The sequence below is a fragment of the Hyperolius riggenbachi genome, chromosome 7 (genome assembly GCF_040937935.1).
Source record: "Hyperolius riggenbachi isolate aHypRig1 chromosome 7, aHypRig1.pri, whole genome shotgun sequence".
Lineage (NCBI taxonomy): Eukaryota > Metazoa > Chordata > Amphibia > Anura > Hyperoliidae > Hyperolius > Hyperolius riggenbachi.
In genome coordinates this window covers 285,069,369-285,085,437 of record NC_090652.1, presented here as the reverse complement: position 1 = coordinate 285,085,437, position 16,069 = coordinate 285,069,369, and the positions used below count along the sequence as shown (strand labels likewise).

Here is a 16,069-nt window from a genome sequence, read left to right as displayed (position 1 = left end):
TTGCACATCAGTTGTCCTTTCATTTATAAATGACAACAACAGATATACAGTATAACATCATATAATACAATTTATATATTCCAGTTCTGACAAAGGTAGGTAGGTAGATGGATGGGTAGATAGGTAGATAGATAGATAGATAGATAGATAGATAGATAGATAGATAGATAGATAGATAGATAGACCAGTTGGTATCATCTTTGACTCAGGTCTGCTTTTATAACTTCAGTTCACAGAACTTTTTTTCTGTTTTGCAGAGTTATTATAATAAGCCGCCTTCCGAGACAGAAACAGTAACTGGATTAAAACCCAGCCTGGCCATTTGCGAGACGCTTGAGTTATTTACTCTATTTTAAGTATCGCTAAAGAGGAAATACATCTCAATTATATTTCAACTTTATGGGAGCGTTAGCAGCTGTTTCCGAGGCAGCCAAGCCATTGTCAGGTGAAATTTATGCTTGTTTTCTATGTATTATTCTTCTGAGATCTGCAAATGTAGCACTCTGTATGCACGTGCCCGGGGGTGCCCAGGTGTTGTTGGTTCCAGATGGCGGTCCAACATGAACCATTGCACAGCCATGCAGATTGTTTAATTCGTGCGGCGAAACAATGAAACAGAAAGGCTCCTGAACAGTTTGACATTTTCGAGGAAGTTGTTTCCGTTGAAAGTGTGGCAGCCACACAGCGTTATCGCAGCGGCGGGCGCAGTTCAGCCATAGCTGGGGAGAACATATGGACTGTTCTCTTATCTCTAGCTTAACTGATCCCGCTCACTCAAACACTTGCAAGTACATTTCCTTTTATTATGTAAAATGCACTGCATTGGTTTTTTTTTTTGTTTTTGTTTTTTTTTGCATTTTTGTTGTTGTTTTTTTCCTGAAGAGTCTCTTTGAAGGCACAAAAAAAAAAGTAATGGATGACATTGTGATTCTGTTATTTTACATATTGAGAAAGGGGATCTGCATCAGAACAGGGAATCTGAGCATCACAGACCGCATAAAGCCCCATCAACACCATACAATGTTTTGTGCGATTCGATTCAATTTGATTCATTGATTCAATTCAATCCGACATGTCCGATCGGGATTCGATTCAATTTTGCCATTGTTCTGCAATGGCAAAATGAATAGAGTCAATCGAATCCCGATCCGACATGTTGGATTGGATTAAATCGAATTGAATCAATGCATTGAATCAAATCGCACAAAAAATTGTATGGTGTAGATGGGGCTTAAAATTTTGGATGCTGCCTTAGGTGCCCATATTTATAGCCGTGATTAACATCTATAATGGGAAATGTTGGTGTTGATAAAAGCCATTTTATCGGGCTAATCATGGCTATTAGTCATAAAATAACTGGTTCTGCCCACTATATGAATTGCGGCTACAAATTTGTGGCCACTAGCTATATGGCAGGCGTACCAAATGCCTGCTGTTCTATTGGACGCCGCTGGCACCCACTCTTTGAACCTGCAGTTAGGTTAGGGTTAGGCATCAGTTGGGGGGTCAGTTAGGATTAGGCCTGGGTTGGGTGGGGTCCGTTAGGGATTAGGAATCAGTTAGAGAGCCCCATGTGCTGCCAGTGTTCTCTGTCTCCAGCGTCGCTCACTGTGCTTCCTGATTAGTGGAAGTAGATTGAGTGGTGTTGGAGACAGAGAAGACAGGCTGCACTCAGAGCTCCATTGCATGGAACCCAGAAGAGGCGAGTCTGTGTGCCCTGCCCGTGCCCGATGCTCTAATTTATGTTGGGGGGAGTGCTGAAGGGGGGCCTGAGGTAAGGGAGGTATGAGTCGGCTGTGTGTGCCCGCTGCTCCCACCTCCTGTGCTATAATCCTGGGGACACCTATACCTAGCTACCCATACTTGGGGCACCTATACAAAACAGGTAGTTTCAGTGCACGGCGCTCACCATTACCTGGCTACCTATACTGGGGGCACCTAGACTAGGCTACCTATACCGTGGCACCTATACCAGGCTGCCTATACAGGGGGCACCTATAATAGGCTACCTACACTGGGGGCACCTATACCTGGCTACCTTTACTGTGGGCATCTATACCTGGCTACCTACATAAGTATGTTTCGGATTTTTTTTTTTTAATATCCTGTCTGGCTTTCCACCTTTCCAATTTCTGTTTTTTAGGGGGGGGGGGGAGGGGGAGGGATGGCGGTGGTGGTGTGGGCGGGGGGTTGCATTAACGGTATATTTGAATGCAAGGCAGAATAATTTGCATCTTATTGATCATCCTGGTGCGAACAGCTGGCACTAGACAAGACATATATTTAAATCACTGCCTTCTGGAACAAGATAAAGTAAAGTAAAGTCGGAGTTTCCTTGATGGTCTCTGCTGTGCCAATCGGAAACATCGCCAACTGCTCGGCCATGCGCCTCCTCAATGTTTCACACATTGTCCATGCAGCCTAAGTCTTTATGAACTCCACATGAGCAGAGCACTCCTGACCATGGGAGCGTGATCGAGGAGGTAAATGGCCAGGGCTGCACATGCATCCAGTCAGCCAGCTCTCAGAGGGGAACAGTGTCACAACGGAGCACATTGGAAGGAAGCTGTGGGTCCTGAAGGGCTACAGGGGGCTGGTAGAAGACTTAGGTAAGTAAAATAGAACTTGTTCCCACCGTTTCAGGTTTACTTTAGATATCACACTTTGTTGATGTCCACTGTTGCTCTAAGCCACCACCAGCTGATTTACCCTCTACAGAAGGGCTGTCCAACTGCCAGGCAACGGTTGTGGCCACTGGGCCCCACTCACTTGCCCAAACAATTTTTTAGTTTCAGGCGCCCACCTCTGGCAGGCCTCTCTTTTGTTTGCACTTGGCTGAGCCCCCAAAGCCTGGACATTGGTGCTCAATTCCCTCCAGTCAAAAAATACAATGATAGACACTCCCCCTGCCCATAAGTTGGATAGCACTGCTCTACAGGAAATACATGTTCTTACCTGTATTTCTGCATGCAAATTTAGTCTTGGCATCACACTTCCGCAGGGTTCCATTGCATCCTCTCTCATCGCTGCCATCTTCACAGTCCTTCTCTCCATCACACAGCCACAGTTCCAGAATACAATTCCCATCTGGCTGGCACTGGAACTGTTTGCCATCACAAGACCCCAAAGCTGGTGTAGCTAAAGGAGACAAAATCAATCACCATTAGATCATTAATGCAACACAAATGTTCAGAGTCCACAGAACATGTTCTCTCCCTACAGCACAAAGTAAATTCACACTTAAAAAGGAAAAAAGGTTACAGTTAAAGCACTACTTTCATCTTTTGCAGTAACTAGCAATGCAAAAGTTTTGTGCATTGTACATTATCGATACTTATCACACATCTTGTTTTTTATTTATTTTTTTAACTCACAAATTAGGCTTTTGGGGGGTGATACTGGTTTTCAGTAAATACTTTACTTTCAATGCATTTTATAAAGAAATACAAGAAAAAGAAAACCCCAAAATACACAATTTCTCCAATTCCATTACCTATAGTTTTAAAATAACCAATGGTACTATAGATAAAACTCACACACCTTTTTATTGACCCAGTTGTCCCAGCTATCACAATTTGTAAATTTTGTTCTTAGTAGACTGTATGGCGAGAACATATTATTTGGAAATAAAGGTGTATTTTTTTCTGCTTGTACCCTATCAATAATTACAAGCCATTATTTGCTAACATAACAGAAATATACCCTCACTACATACATATTAAGAAATCTACAAACCTAAGGCAACTATTTATGTAATTTTTTATTTTTACTGTCGTTTTTTTTTTTTTTTTTGCACGTATTTATGTTTGTAGCTACAAGTGTTTTTTTTTTTTTTTTTTTACTTTTATATTATTTTTTGGCCACTGGAAAGCACTAAAAACTCTCCTGGAGGTTATCAGGCAGTGTACAACCTTTTTTTTTTTTTTTTTTTTTTTTACTACTTTTGTATATTGTTGTCCCAGCTATCACAATATTTAAATTTTGTTCCTAGTAGAATGTATGACGAGAACATATTATTTGGAAATAAAGGTGTATTTTTTTCTGCTTGCAACCTATCAATAATTACAAGCCATTATTTGCTAAAATAACAGAAATATACCCTCATTACATACATATTAAGAAAGCTCAGACCCTAAGGTAACTAACTATGTATTTTTTTAACTGTCACTTTTTTTTCACGTGTTTATGTTTGTAGCTACAGGTAGGGGGTTAATAGGGTCACGTACATGTGCGTGTACCTGACACAATAACGATGGACACATCCAGATTGCCAGCTATGCAGCTCCTGCTAAAAGGATTTATCTGTCCACTTAGTCTTAACCACTTGAGGTCCGCAGTGTTAAACCCCCCCCCCCCTAAAGACTGGGCCATTTTTCACATAAAGGGCCACTGCAGCTTTAAGGCCTCGCAGCAGGGCCGCACAACTCAGCACACAAGTGGTTCCCCCCTCCCCTTTTTCTCCCCACCAACAGAGCTCTCTGTTGGTGGGGTCTGATCGCTCTCCCAGTGTTTTTTTTTTTTTTTTAGTAAATATTTATTTATTTTTCTATTCAATTTTACTATTTTTTGTTCATTTTTGTACCCGTCCTCCGCCAGCCTATCACTGTGATCGGCTGTCATAGGCTTCAGCCTATGACAGCGAATCACCCCTGAGCCAATGGAGGGGACAGTCGCGTCACACTGCTCTCCCCAGTACAGTGCTGCCTTAGATCACAGAACTGTACAGGTTTATTAGACTGCGGTTTCACCGTCTAACAGTCTCTGAGTGGCGATCGCCGCTGGAAGACTGATGGCGAAACTCTGCTCCGTCATTTATGCGGAGATGCACGATCTCCTGCAATACCTGCCCCAAGGACCTTACGCTAATCGGCGTCAGGCGGTCCTGGGGCTGCCGCTGCAGCCACGCCCACCGGCATGATGCGGTCGGCAAGAGGTTAAGTGGTTAATTAATGCAAGTTTATTATTGATTGAAAAAAGAAATGGATAGCAGAATGAACAAAGCCTTTAAAAATGGAAATATTCTTTAACCTTGTTGTGACCTTCTAATGTAAACAATTTTTATCATAGAGAGACTGAAAAAGAGTATCAGATGCAACTTAACATAAGTTATCAATTTTCAAAGCTTGTAGAAAGCAAGGTGGCAACCCCCGTGACACAGACACAACACATGACAGTTGTAGCTTAGATGACAACATGAATCAGAAAAACCACGTTATGCCCTTATGTAGATGTGCGGTACATGGCAGTGTTGAGATGAAGTTATTGCTGGACGCTTTAAAGACTCCCAAGAACACCATCCGTTAAGAACTTCACAGAGCTATTTTGTTGTTAGACATCACATGTCACATCTATGACTGAGAGAAACAACGAGAATGATTTTAATTGCCTCCTAAACCATTTGAAGGCTCCCGACGATGATGTTGCTGTTGAAATGGAGAGGTTGTTTACCCCGATTTAGACTATAAAGCTTGCTTTTAGAGGACATCAAAGACTCTCGCTTTTGAAGGAAAGCGACAAAGAACCTCCATGACCAACTTCTAAATAGGAGGAGAAGCAGTATTTACACTATTCCGGGCTTCTAAGTGTTTCGCATCAGCTAATATTTGCGCCCTAAAACATCGGCTGGAAGCCAATTGCTGGAAGAGTCAACCAGCAAAGCTCCTTAATTGGCAATTAATTTGGTTTATGCAAATGCTCAGTAGTTTAGAGATTGTTAAAAAAGAGGGCCAGTTACAAAAGACACTGTTCGTTTTATTCCTAGGATAATGATGAAATTAGAAAGAGATGCCGTACGCTGGGAGAAAAGACCACAGGCCAAGCTGGAAGTGGCATGGATTCATTATAAGAACAAGCGACTCTCTTTACTGTGTTCCATAGAGATAAATAACAAGGGAACAGAAACACAAACACACTAGAGTAAATCAAGGCAGGGAAAAAAAAAAACAGTTGTGTTTCTTTTTCTTTCTTTCGTTTGTTTTTTTAAGAACATCTGCTGCAAGAGGAAGGTGAAGGTTGGAGTCTGGGCCTTGCTCTGTATCTCATTATCACACCAGGGTGCATGAGTAATCAAGCAATTGTTCTAGCAGTGTTCAAAATACACTGCTGCTGTCCTCGTTATACGTGAAACATTTACATTTTGGTGTTTATAACGCAGATCCATTCCCCACCTCTCTCAAAGCAGCATAGGTTAGTTTTACTTCCTTTTACATAGTTTGGGTGGTTCAGCATGCGCATGATTTTGCAGCAGGAGGGCTGGAGGGGTTTCTGGGAGACCCGCCAAGTTCTAATTATGCCGCTGGGTGTGGCATGATATGCGCAATTGCTACCGGGTATCCAACCTCATATTTACCTTAACTATAACTAACACAATACATAACACAAGGACTGCTTATATATAGGTTGCAATTTTAAGACCAAAGCAGCCCTTATTTATTAATAAAAAATAATATAACAATGTACTATAATAAAAACCAACTCAATCAATTAGAAATTGGCAATGGGTCCGAAGGCTAAAACCATACCAGGCAAGCAGCCATTGAACCGTCCCCCAGACACACCCCCAGATGCACCCACCGACTCAGGGACAGCTGCCTGCTACCGTTTACCATCATTGTTCATTGAGGAAACCATTGACCAGAGATATATCAGGGTATTTCCTCACCCTTCCACTATTCTTTGACCAACTTCTGCAGCCCTTACCGCGCCTTCTGCAATGATAACTACCACCAATCTTCAACCAAAATGCAAACACAGGGAGGGAGGGCACTTCTCACCTTAGCCACGGACTTATTGCTAGGCCACAACCCCTCCCCTTCCTCTTTATCCCTGGCAACACTCCTCCCCTTGAACAAACCCTTCCTGTCTCCCAGAAACTCCACTCCTCCCACTCACAATTTTAACCCGAACTAGCTCAGCTAGCCCTCATTATGGAGGCCCTCCCCAGCACACTACCCTCACCAGTGGGGGCTCGACTTCTTTTGAAGGGTGTGAATCAGGTGTTTTGTGCCTGCAGGCCCTTCAGATGTTAAGGCCACACTGTTTATTTAATGATCTGTGTTCAGGGGCGTAATGACAGGGGTGCAGCCCCTGTGACCGCAGGTGGACCTAGAGCTGTAAGGGGACCCCATCTACTACTTCACCCCCTCAGATATAGGTGTCCATCCTTCAGATCTGGTGTTTTTGTTGCTACACTTGATATGGGTGTGAGGACTAGGACATCCACCCTTGTTTTATGACCCTTCCATGATGGGCCCCCAGGCTGTGAGGGTAACCAGGGGTAGGCAAGGGAAAGGGTGTAAACACTGGTGGATAGTGTTGCTTGCAAAGTTTACACCAAAGTCATTGAAATTTTTTGCAAAAAATAGCTTGTATTTTTATGTTTTCACTTTTTTACAAAAATGTTTACAAAAACAGAAAATCCCAATATTTTTACCGTGAAACTTAACAAAAAGCGCGGAAACATGGGAAAATTGTATTTTAACTGTGCAAGGAGGACTTTCCGGGGCCAATTGCAGAAGAATGGGAAGTCAGAAAAAGATGGCGTGGGAACGATCAGCCCGGAGGGGGCTGGAGGAAGCCCTGGGCATGTTTACTTTTACCCTGTGGCCCCATCTGTCACTTTAAACCATGTAAATACAAAATATATATACTAGCGCTCACAAAAGGTGTATAAAATCAGTTTAAAAAGATGCAGGCATCAACACTAATATAGGCAAACACCAATAATAACAGGTGGAGCGCTCCCTGCTTTCTGTGACAAGCTGAACAAAATTAGTAGATATAGTTGGGTGCAGCGCTCAGCGTATATCAGTCTCTCATACGACCACAAGCATTGATGGGGACTCCATAAACAAGGGGGGTAAGTGTTAGCACAATCCCCCCAAAGTGGAAGGACTCACCAGATCAGCTGGCTAAGTGGGCCCGTCTGCGCAGTAGGGGTATCGGCCACCCCTCAGCCACCTCAGAAGACCTCAGCTGGGCACTTGTGTTGGCAATCCGTGTCACCTCCAAAAGAGAAGCCTCACCATAGCGTAAAAGAGTAAGGGATTGTTTCCCACGTTTATTTAAAAGTTTGACAAAGTCCAACATCGAATGTCACATGGGGAAGGGGTTACCGGCAAGCGCACAGCTCTGCATAGCCTGCTCGCCTGTAAAGGCTGCTCCGGCTCCAGTCCTCGCAACAGACGCTGAAGTGTAAGGAAAGCGTGTATGGATGATCACCGCGTCCGGTGACGTCACACGCACAGCGCCGCTCCGTAGCTCCGCTCCGGAGCTACGGAGCGGCGCTGTGCGTGTGACGTCACCGGACGCGGTGATCATCCATACACGCTTTCCTTACACTTCAGCGTCTGTTGCGGGGACTGGAGCCGGAGCAGCCTTTACAGGCGAGCAGGCTATACAGAGCTGTGCGCTTGCCGGAAACCCCTTCCCCATGTGACATTCGATGTTGGACTTTGTCATACTTTTAAATAAACGTGGGAAACAATCCCTTACTCTTTTACGCTATGGTGAGGCTTCTCTTTTGGAGGTGACACGGATTGCCAACACAAGTGCCCAGCTGAGGTCTTCTGAGGTGGCTGAGGGGTGGCCGATACCCCTACTGCGCAGACGGGCCCACTTGGCCAGCTGATCTGGTGAGTCCTTCCACTTTGGGGGGATTGTGCTAACACTTACCCCCCTTGTTTAAACCATGTAAAGCATATCTGTAGTGACAAAAAAATATACTAACTGAAGGATAGGGAAGGTTTAGGATCCTATAGAGCCTTCCTGGTTCTCTATCAGTATCCTCTTTCCAGTGCTGTTCAGTGTCCACCTTTCAAATTTGCTCCGGGAGCCAAAGAAGGATGGCTCCGTACTGCACATGTGTGAGCGAGTGGGTTTTAACACCTGCCCAGTACGGACCTGCTGTCTTCGGTAGCATTCGTGGACACGAGTGCTTCTGAAAGCATCCAAGGATCCCTGAAGGCCTATTCGACCAGTTGGGTAAATACCTGCAACAGGGGTGACCGGGCTGGAATAAGGGGACCAATACACACACAATCACTGATATCCTAATGGTTAGCCATTTTATTGCCTGGAAGCCTGAAAGCCCGCTGAGCGATGCAGCTGGCGGCGTAAACACTTTAAGATATATCTTATTAGAAATTAATTCTGCCACGCCGCCTTCTACCGCGTATTGTTTTATGGTTATTAATATACATGCTTGTATTTAAGGATGATAAAAAAAAGTGATTTTCTCGGGTCTTGCATTAGGATATAATTGTATTGCTGATCCCACGCGCGTTTGTTAAAACGCCCGTAATGATTCATATTAGGCCGCACGGGGATGAGAGATATATATACCTTACAATTAAATTAACGTCAGCGTTCCTTCCGCAGAACCCCTTTGTTGATGCTTACAACCATCATTTAAATGTAATCAGTGCTCAATTTAGGACAATCCAATCCCTCTCTGAGTCATTTATAAAAGCCGGGAGAAGAGAGCGTTTACGGCGGCGAACTGTTTCTTTCGGTCGCGACGCACGGCAAATTTTATTTTTGCCATTTAACAAATGATTTTCCTGCCTCCTCGAAGCTCTCCATCATAATTTAAGGTTAACAGTCGGTGTTAAAAAATGACGTCTCTGGTTAGCTCTCGTTTGAAATACAGCCTGAATATTTCATATGTCATTCAATAATCTCCCAATTAAATTTTTAAAAAAATCGGGTCTGCGAACTTTACTGCCAGAGGATGGTAAATTGCATCACAACAGAGAGTGACATTAATCTGCTATTAATTCTTTGACTACCCACAGACAAAGACTGATGGTCTAAGGAATGTTGTGCACAGTTTGTTTTCTGGTAGAATATGAAACAATTAGAGCAGCCTGTTATATTATTTAAAGTTGTTTTACAGAAGCAGAAAGGATACAATAAAGCTGCGTACATTTAAAAAAGGTGTGCTGTAATTTGGGCGCAGGATCATGTGGGTGGCAGAAAACTGGTAATGTTTCCCTCTCACATTAACTCCTCCTACATACGCCTAACACTTATCCTCCCCACCTACCCCTAACACTATCCTTCCCCCACCTACCCCTAACACTAATCTTCCCCCACCTACCGCTAACACTAGCCTACCCCCACCTACTCTTAACACTAACCTTCCCCATCTACTCCTAACACTAACCTTCCTCCACCTACCCCTAACACTAACCTTCCTCCACCTACCCCTAACACTAATCTTCCCCCACCTACCGCTAACACTAGCCTACCCCCACCTACTCCTAACACTAACCTCCCTCCCCCTACTCCTAACACTAACCTTCCCCCACCTACCCCTAACACTGACCTCCCTCCACCTACTCCCCCTAACACTGACCTCCCCCCACCTACTCCTACCACTAACCTCCCCCACCTACTCCTAACACTGACCTCCCCCACCTACTCCTAACACTAATCTCCCCCCCACCTACCCCTAACACTAGCCTACCCTCACCTACTCTTAACACTGACCTCCCCCACCTACTCCTAACACTAGCCTACCCTCACCTTCCCCTAACACTGACCTCCTCCACCTACTCCTAACACTAACCTCCCCCCACCTACTCCTAACACTAAACTTCCCTGCCTAACCCTAACACTGACCTCCCTCCACCTACTCCTAACACTAATTTCCACCAATCTACTCCTAACACTAAACCTCCCTCTACCTGTTCCTAACTCTATCCTCCCCCACCTACTCCTTACACTAACTGTCGTGGCCATGACATCACACTGTAGGAGGGGTTTCACCACAATATCATCCATACAGATGTCCCTGATGATCCATTCTAAAAAAAGTTAAGATTTCTTGTTTGAAAGGGGGCGTCAGTAACTGATTAGGATGACGTTCAATCCTGGGTTCAAATTCTTCTTTGAAGGACAACTCAAGCAAGAGGGATATGGAGGCTGCCATATTTATTTCATTTTACGCAATACCAGTTACCTGGCAGTTCTGCTGATCCTCTGCCTCCAACACTTTTAGCCGTAGATACTGAACAAGCATGCAGCAGATTAGATGTTTCTGACATTATTGTCAGATCAGATAAGATTAGCTGCATTCTTGCTCCCGGTGTTGTTCAGACACTACTGTAGCTAAATAGACCAGCAGGATAGCCAGGCAACTGGTATTGTTTAAGGCTGGTTTCACAGTGGGACGTTACAGGCGCACGTTAGAGCAGCCTGTAACGCAGCCCACCGCACAGTAATGAAAAATCAATGGGGCTGTTCACAGTGCGGACGTTGCGTTACATTGTAACGCTGCGTCACAAGACAACGTACTGCATGCAGTACTTTATACGCGGCTGAGCCGCGTTAGACTGCTTGCACATGCTCAGTAATGTTGGGGAGGAGCGGAGAGCGGCCAGGCACATGGCTAATTAATATGCACTGCACGTTATGACGTGCAGTGTTTACTTCCTGGAGCAGCCGCTCTGTGCGGCGATTGGCCGGCGGGACCACGTGATGCCGCATGCGCACAAGAGTGCGCATCACGGCATCACTGACGCCAGAGTGAGCTGCACAACGCGGCTCACTCTGACGTCCAGATCCAGCACCACCAGGCATTGAGTTAGGGGGACGTTATGCGACCTTAACGCCCCCTCTAACGCAACGTCCTGGTGTGAAATTAGCCTAAAAGAAAATAAATACTGCATGGCAGCCTCCATATTCTTCTCACATGAGTTGTCCTTTAAGTGAGGCAGCAGGCATGGCGATGCTAGGAAAGGTCAATAAGAAGCCAGTTTAGAGATCATGAAAATATGATGCAAATTTCATGCAAATTTAGCAGGTTGTAAATGGACCAATCAAAACCAGCAACTGCTGCTAGTGTTCCATCTACAAGCCACAATACAATTAGCATTAATTCTGAATTGTTTTCATCTGTTAGGCTGCCCCTAATGGGGAAGATCAATGAGATGCAAAGGTTCCTGAGTCTATGCAAATGTATGCAAATATATGCAGCTTGAAAATGGACCAATCAAGTCCCACCCAGGTTTAAAGGGGCACTACAGTGAAAAACTATAAAATGTAAAATATGTGCAAACATATACAAATAAGAAGTACATTTTTTCCAGAGTAAAATGAGCTATAAATTACTTTTCTCCTATGTCGCTGTCACTTACAGTAGGTAGAAGAAATCTGACAGAAGTGACGGGTTTTGGACTAGTCCATCTCTTTATAGGGGATTCTCGGGGATATATTTATTTTCAAAAGCACTTAGTGAATGGCAGTTGCTCTGTCGAACTGCCAAAAAACTGTGTAGCGAGCAGGGAAGCTGGCCAGCATCATTGTTCAAATTATTTTTAGGGAATATCTTTAAAAAAAATAAAAGCCTTGATAAGAATCCCCCATGAAGAGATGGACTAGCCCAAAACCTGTCGCTTCTGTCATATTTCTACTGCCTACTGTAAGTGACAGCAACATAGGAGAAAAGTAATGTATGTCTCATTTTACTCTGGAAAAATGTACTTCTTATTTGTATATGTTTGCACATATTTTAAATTTTACAGTTTTTTGCTGTAGTGCCCCTTTAAACTGATTGGTCAATTTGCAAGCGCCATATATTTGAATAAACATTTGCATAAATTCAGAAAAATTTGCATCTCATTGATCATCTCTAATGCTTACCCTCCAGCCTTATCACCATTTTCATTCCACTTTAGAATCACTTTAAAAAAAAATGTTTTTACCATTTAGCACTTCCATAGTAAAAAGAGAAAGATTTAAGAATCAGCATAAAAAGCGATGGCTTTCAATAGTATTTTACACTCAGATAAACACGATATTAATGAGTATGCATTCGGCATGGAGCTACTGAGATCTCTTATCCTGCAAACTGTGTCCTCTAAAATTTAATGCACATTACACTTCAAAGAAATACCTCAAAGTCAGCAGAAACAAAAAATACACACCAAAACCAGTTATTAGATTTCAGGCCATGAATTAAACTGTATCACATTCCAGCAGGACAATAAAAAGTCCTCCTCTATTACTTCTGGTGAGTAAGGTGAATATCGCTGCTGAGATTGCACAAGTTTTACAGCGGCCGGGTCTGGCCAGAGTTTTGGGAGCCACAAGTGGATCTCAGCTTCCTTTTATTGGCCTGCTATATACTGGGGGAAGTAAGAATCTTTACAAACTACAAAAGGTCGGCTGTACCAGCGGAGAAGACCGGGAGCCATCGGAGCTGCGGCGAGGGCACAGGACGGCTGCCATGAGCTGGAGGAAGCCCCAGGTAAGTGAATCTTTTTTTTTCTAGCTTGGACAATCACTTTAAGATGAATAGACAAAATGTGAAGCTATGAACATGCCTGTGCTATGAACATGCCTGTGTTCAGCTGAAAGAAGCAGTAATTGACAGAGACATCTGGCTTGCAGAAGTACAGTACATATGGTCAAGGAGAGTTTGAGTCGACTAATGGATGAGAAGGAACATTATAAAAAAAAAGACTAACCTGTTTTTGTGCAGTTGGCATGACTTTCATCGCTAGAGTCTTCACAGTCATTGTCACCATCACACACCCAGTGTGCTGGAATACAGCGATCACTGGAACATCGGAACTGCTTATCCGAACATGACACGGAACACCCCAGCTCATCGCTGCCATCACCACAGTCATCATCTGAAACCAAAACATTGCTGTTTACAATGGGCAGCATCGGTAATAACTTTGCCTATACCCTATCTGAAGCCAGCGTCCAAACCAAGCACAACAAATCCATATGTACCTTGCCTAGAGAACCCAGGGAAATCAGGCCCAATATTTTGCTGGTGATTGTATTTTAAAAGCTAAATTTATGTTGTACCACTTTGGCAAAAAAATAAATAAAAATAAAATAAAATAAAATAATAATAATAATAATAATAATAATAATAATAATAATAATAACATGCATGTGTACATATACTTATAAGAAATGTATTTCTCCCAGAGTAAGTTACACTGTAAATTACTTTTCTACTATGTTCCTGCCACTTACAGTAGACAGTAAAATTCTTACAGATCTGCAAGTTTTGAACTAGTCTTCCTCCTCATGGGGATTCTCAGCATCTCCTTTATGTCCTACAAAAGCAATCCCTGGAAAGGATCTATACAAATATGTTATTTAAAGGTAACCCAAGGTGAGAGGGATTTGGAGGCTGCCATATTTATTTCCTCTTTAAAGTGGACCCAAACTAAAAATACAAGATTTCAGAAATAAAATCTATTTTCTAAATTATAATAATAAATAGCAGCCTTTTTTCAGCTGCATGATGACAAATATAAAATATTTTACATATATTGGAGAAACCCCTCCCTTCCTTTCATATTGCCGGCAAAAAATCCGGCAAACTGGTGGAATAGATGGTGTCCAGCAAAGGAGGAATTGCTAATGGCTGCCCCCAGTATAATCCTAGTTATGTAAAGAGGAGGGTGAAAAGCATGCACTGAAATGCTCATAGGCTTGAAGGAGTGTTTATTTATATTTGTATGTGTCAGAGTGGTGCAACTAAATATTTTTAATTAAAAAAATGTTTGGTTTAGGTCCGCTTTAACAATACCAGTTGCCTGGCAACCCTCCTGATCCTGTGTCTCTAATACTTTTAGCCATAGACCTTGAACAAGCATATGCAGATCAGGTACTCTGACTCAGCTGACTCAGGTTTTACTGGATTAGCCATATGCTTGTTCCAGGGTTTTGACTCAGACACTACTTATGCCAGAAGATCAACGGGGCTGTCATGCATTGCAACTGGCATTGTTTACCCTTTAACCCTTTAACCTCTGGACACATTTGCATGCTCATTTGGCAATTGGACAGAGCAACTGTCATTCAATATGTGCTTTTCAAAACCCTGAGAACCCCCATGTGTAGCTGGATTATTCCAAAACCTGTCAAACCTCTCTGATTTGTACTGCTTACTGTAAGTAACAGGATCACAGGAGAAAATACATTTATTGTGCATTTTGATCTGGAAGAAATGTATTTCTTATACTCATGTATTTTACATTGTGCAATTGTTTGCAAAAGTGGTCCTTTAATTCAGTTCAGATATAACTGAAGGTCGCACAAGGCTCTACTCAAGGCAGCATCACTTAAAGTGGATCCGAGATGAACTTTTACTCGTTGCATAATTGTGTTCATTTCCTATTGTTTATAGGGCATTCCTCCAACCAAATACTTTTTTTTTTTTTATCTTAATACTCTAATTCCCTATAAACTAAAGAAGCCACGCCCACAGGTTTTCAGAGAGCCAAGGCACTTTCAGACAGTAGCAAGGGCTCATGGGAGCTCAGTCTGGGCAGGAGGAGGGGGAGGTATTACTAGCCAGAGATTGCAGAGGCAGAGGGGAGGAGGGAGGAGGAGGGGGATTACATATTCATATGTAAAATGTCATACTTGATTATTCTCCCTGGCGGTAACCCCGAATCAGGCTCAGGGCAGAAAACCGCAGGTCAGTATGGTAACCCCGAGCTGGACTCGTGGTAGCTGCTGGGAGGTCTCACCAGAGTATAGCGCAAAGTGGGCGTTTCAGCTCACCTCCCCCGGGATCCAGACACCGGCAGCCATTCTCTTTCCTGTCCTCTGCATCCCTCTGGTGAGATCGCCATTTGTCGTCATGATGAGAGTAGGCAATCTCCCTACAGCACCACCCGGAGGATGGAGGGAGAATTGCAGCGCTGGACCCCAAGTAAATGCTTGGCTGCTGCAGATCTTTCTAGCAGCATGATTGTTTCCTGGTTTTAGGGCCTGAAAGCGCGCAAAAAAAATTGCACCGCTTTTAGACCCTAAAATCTGGAGATAATCATACCGCTTTGGAGGTTAAATATAAAAAATAGAGGGATTTTTCTGTGCGGAATATAATAAATGAAATAACTGTAAAATGCCGTAGATCCCTCTGCAGAAGTGAGAACGGTTGACGGCAGCCTAGGCATGGAACGTTCACGCTACAGACTATAGAAGAATGTTGACATTTTCAGCTTCATCGATAACATTTAAACAAATACTCATACACAATGCAAGCTGTGTACAACAACATGCCCAATAATGGTAAATTACGGCCGTCAAG

At 43.3% G+C, this 16,069-nt stretch overlaps 1 protein-coding gene across 6 annotated transcripts in view; it reads right to left on the bottom strand.

Annotated features, from left to right (window-relative positions):
• LRP1B (LDL receptor related protein 1B) overlaps positions 1-16,069 on the bottom strand; it is a 2,031,260-nt gene that overhangs the window by 820,516 nt on the left and 1,194,675 nt on the right. For all 6 annotated transcript variants that reach the window (XM_068245873.1, XM_068245875.1, XM_068245874.1 and 3 more), the window contains exons 20-21: positions 13,473-13,640; positions 2,956-3,138 (exon numbers count right to left, since the gene is read on the bottom strand). In XM_068245873.1, coding sequence (XP_068101974.1) covers positions 2,956-3,138; positions 13,473-13,640 — 351 coding nt within the window. The remainder of the gene's footprint in view (positions 1-2,955; positions 3,139-13,472; positions 13,641-16,069) is intronic.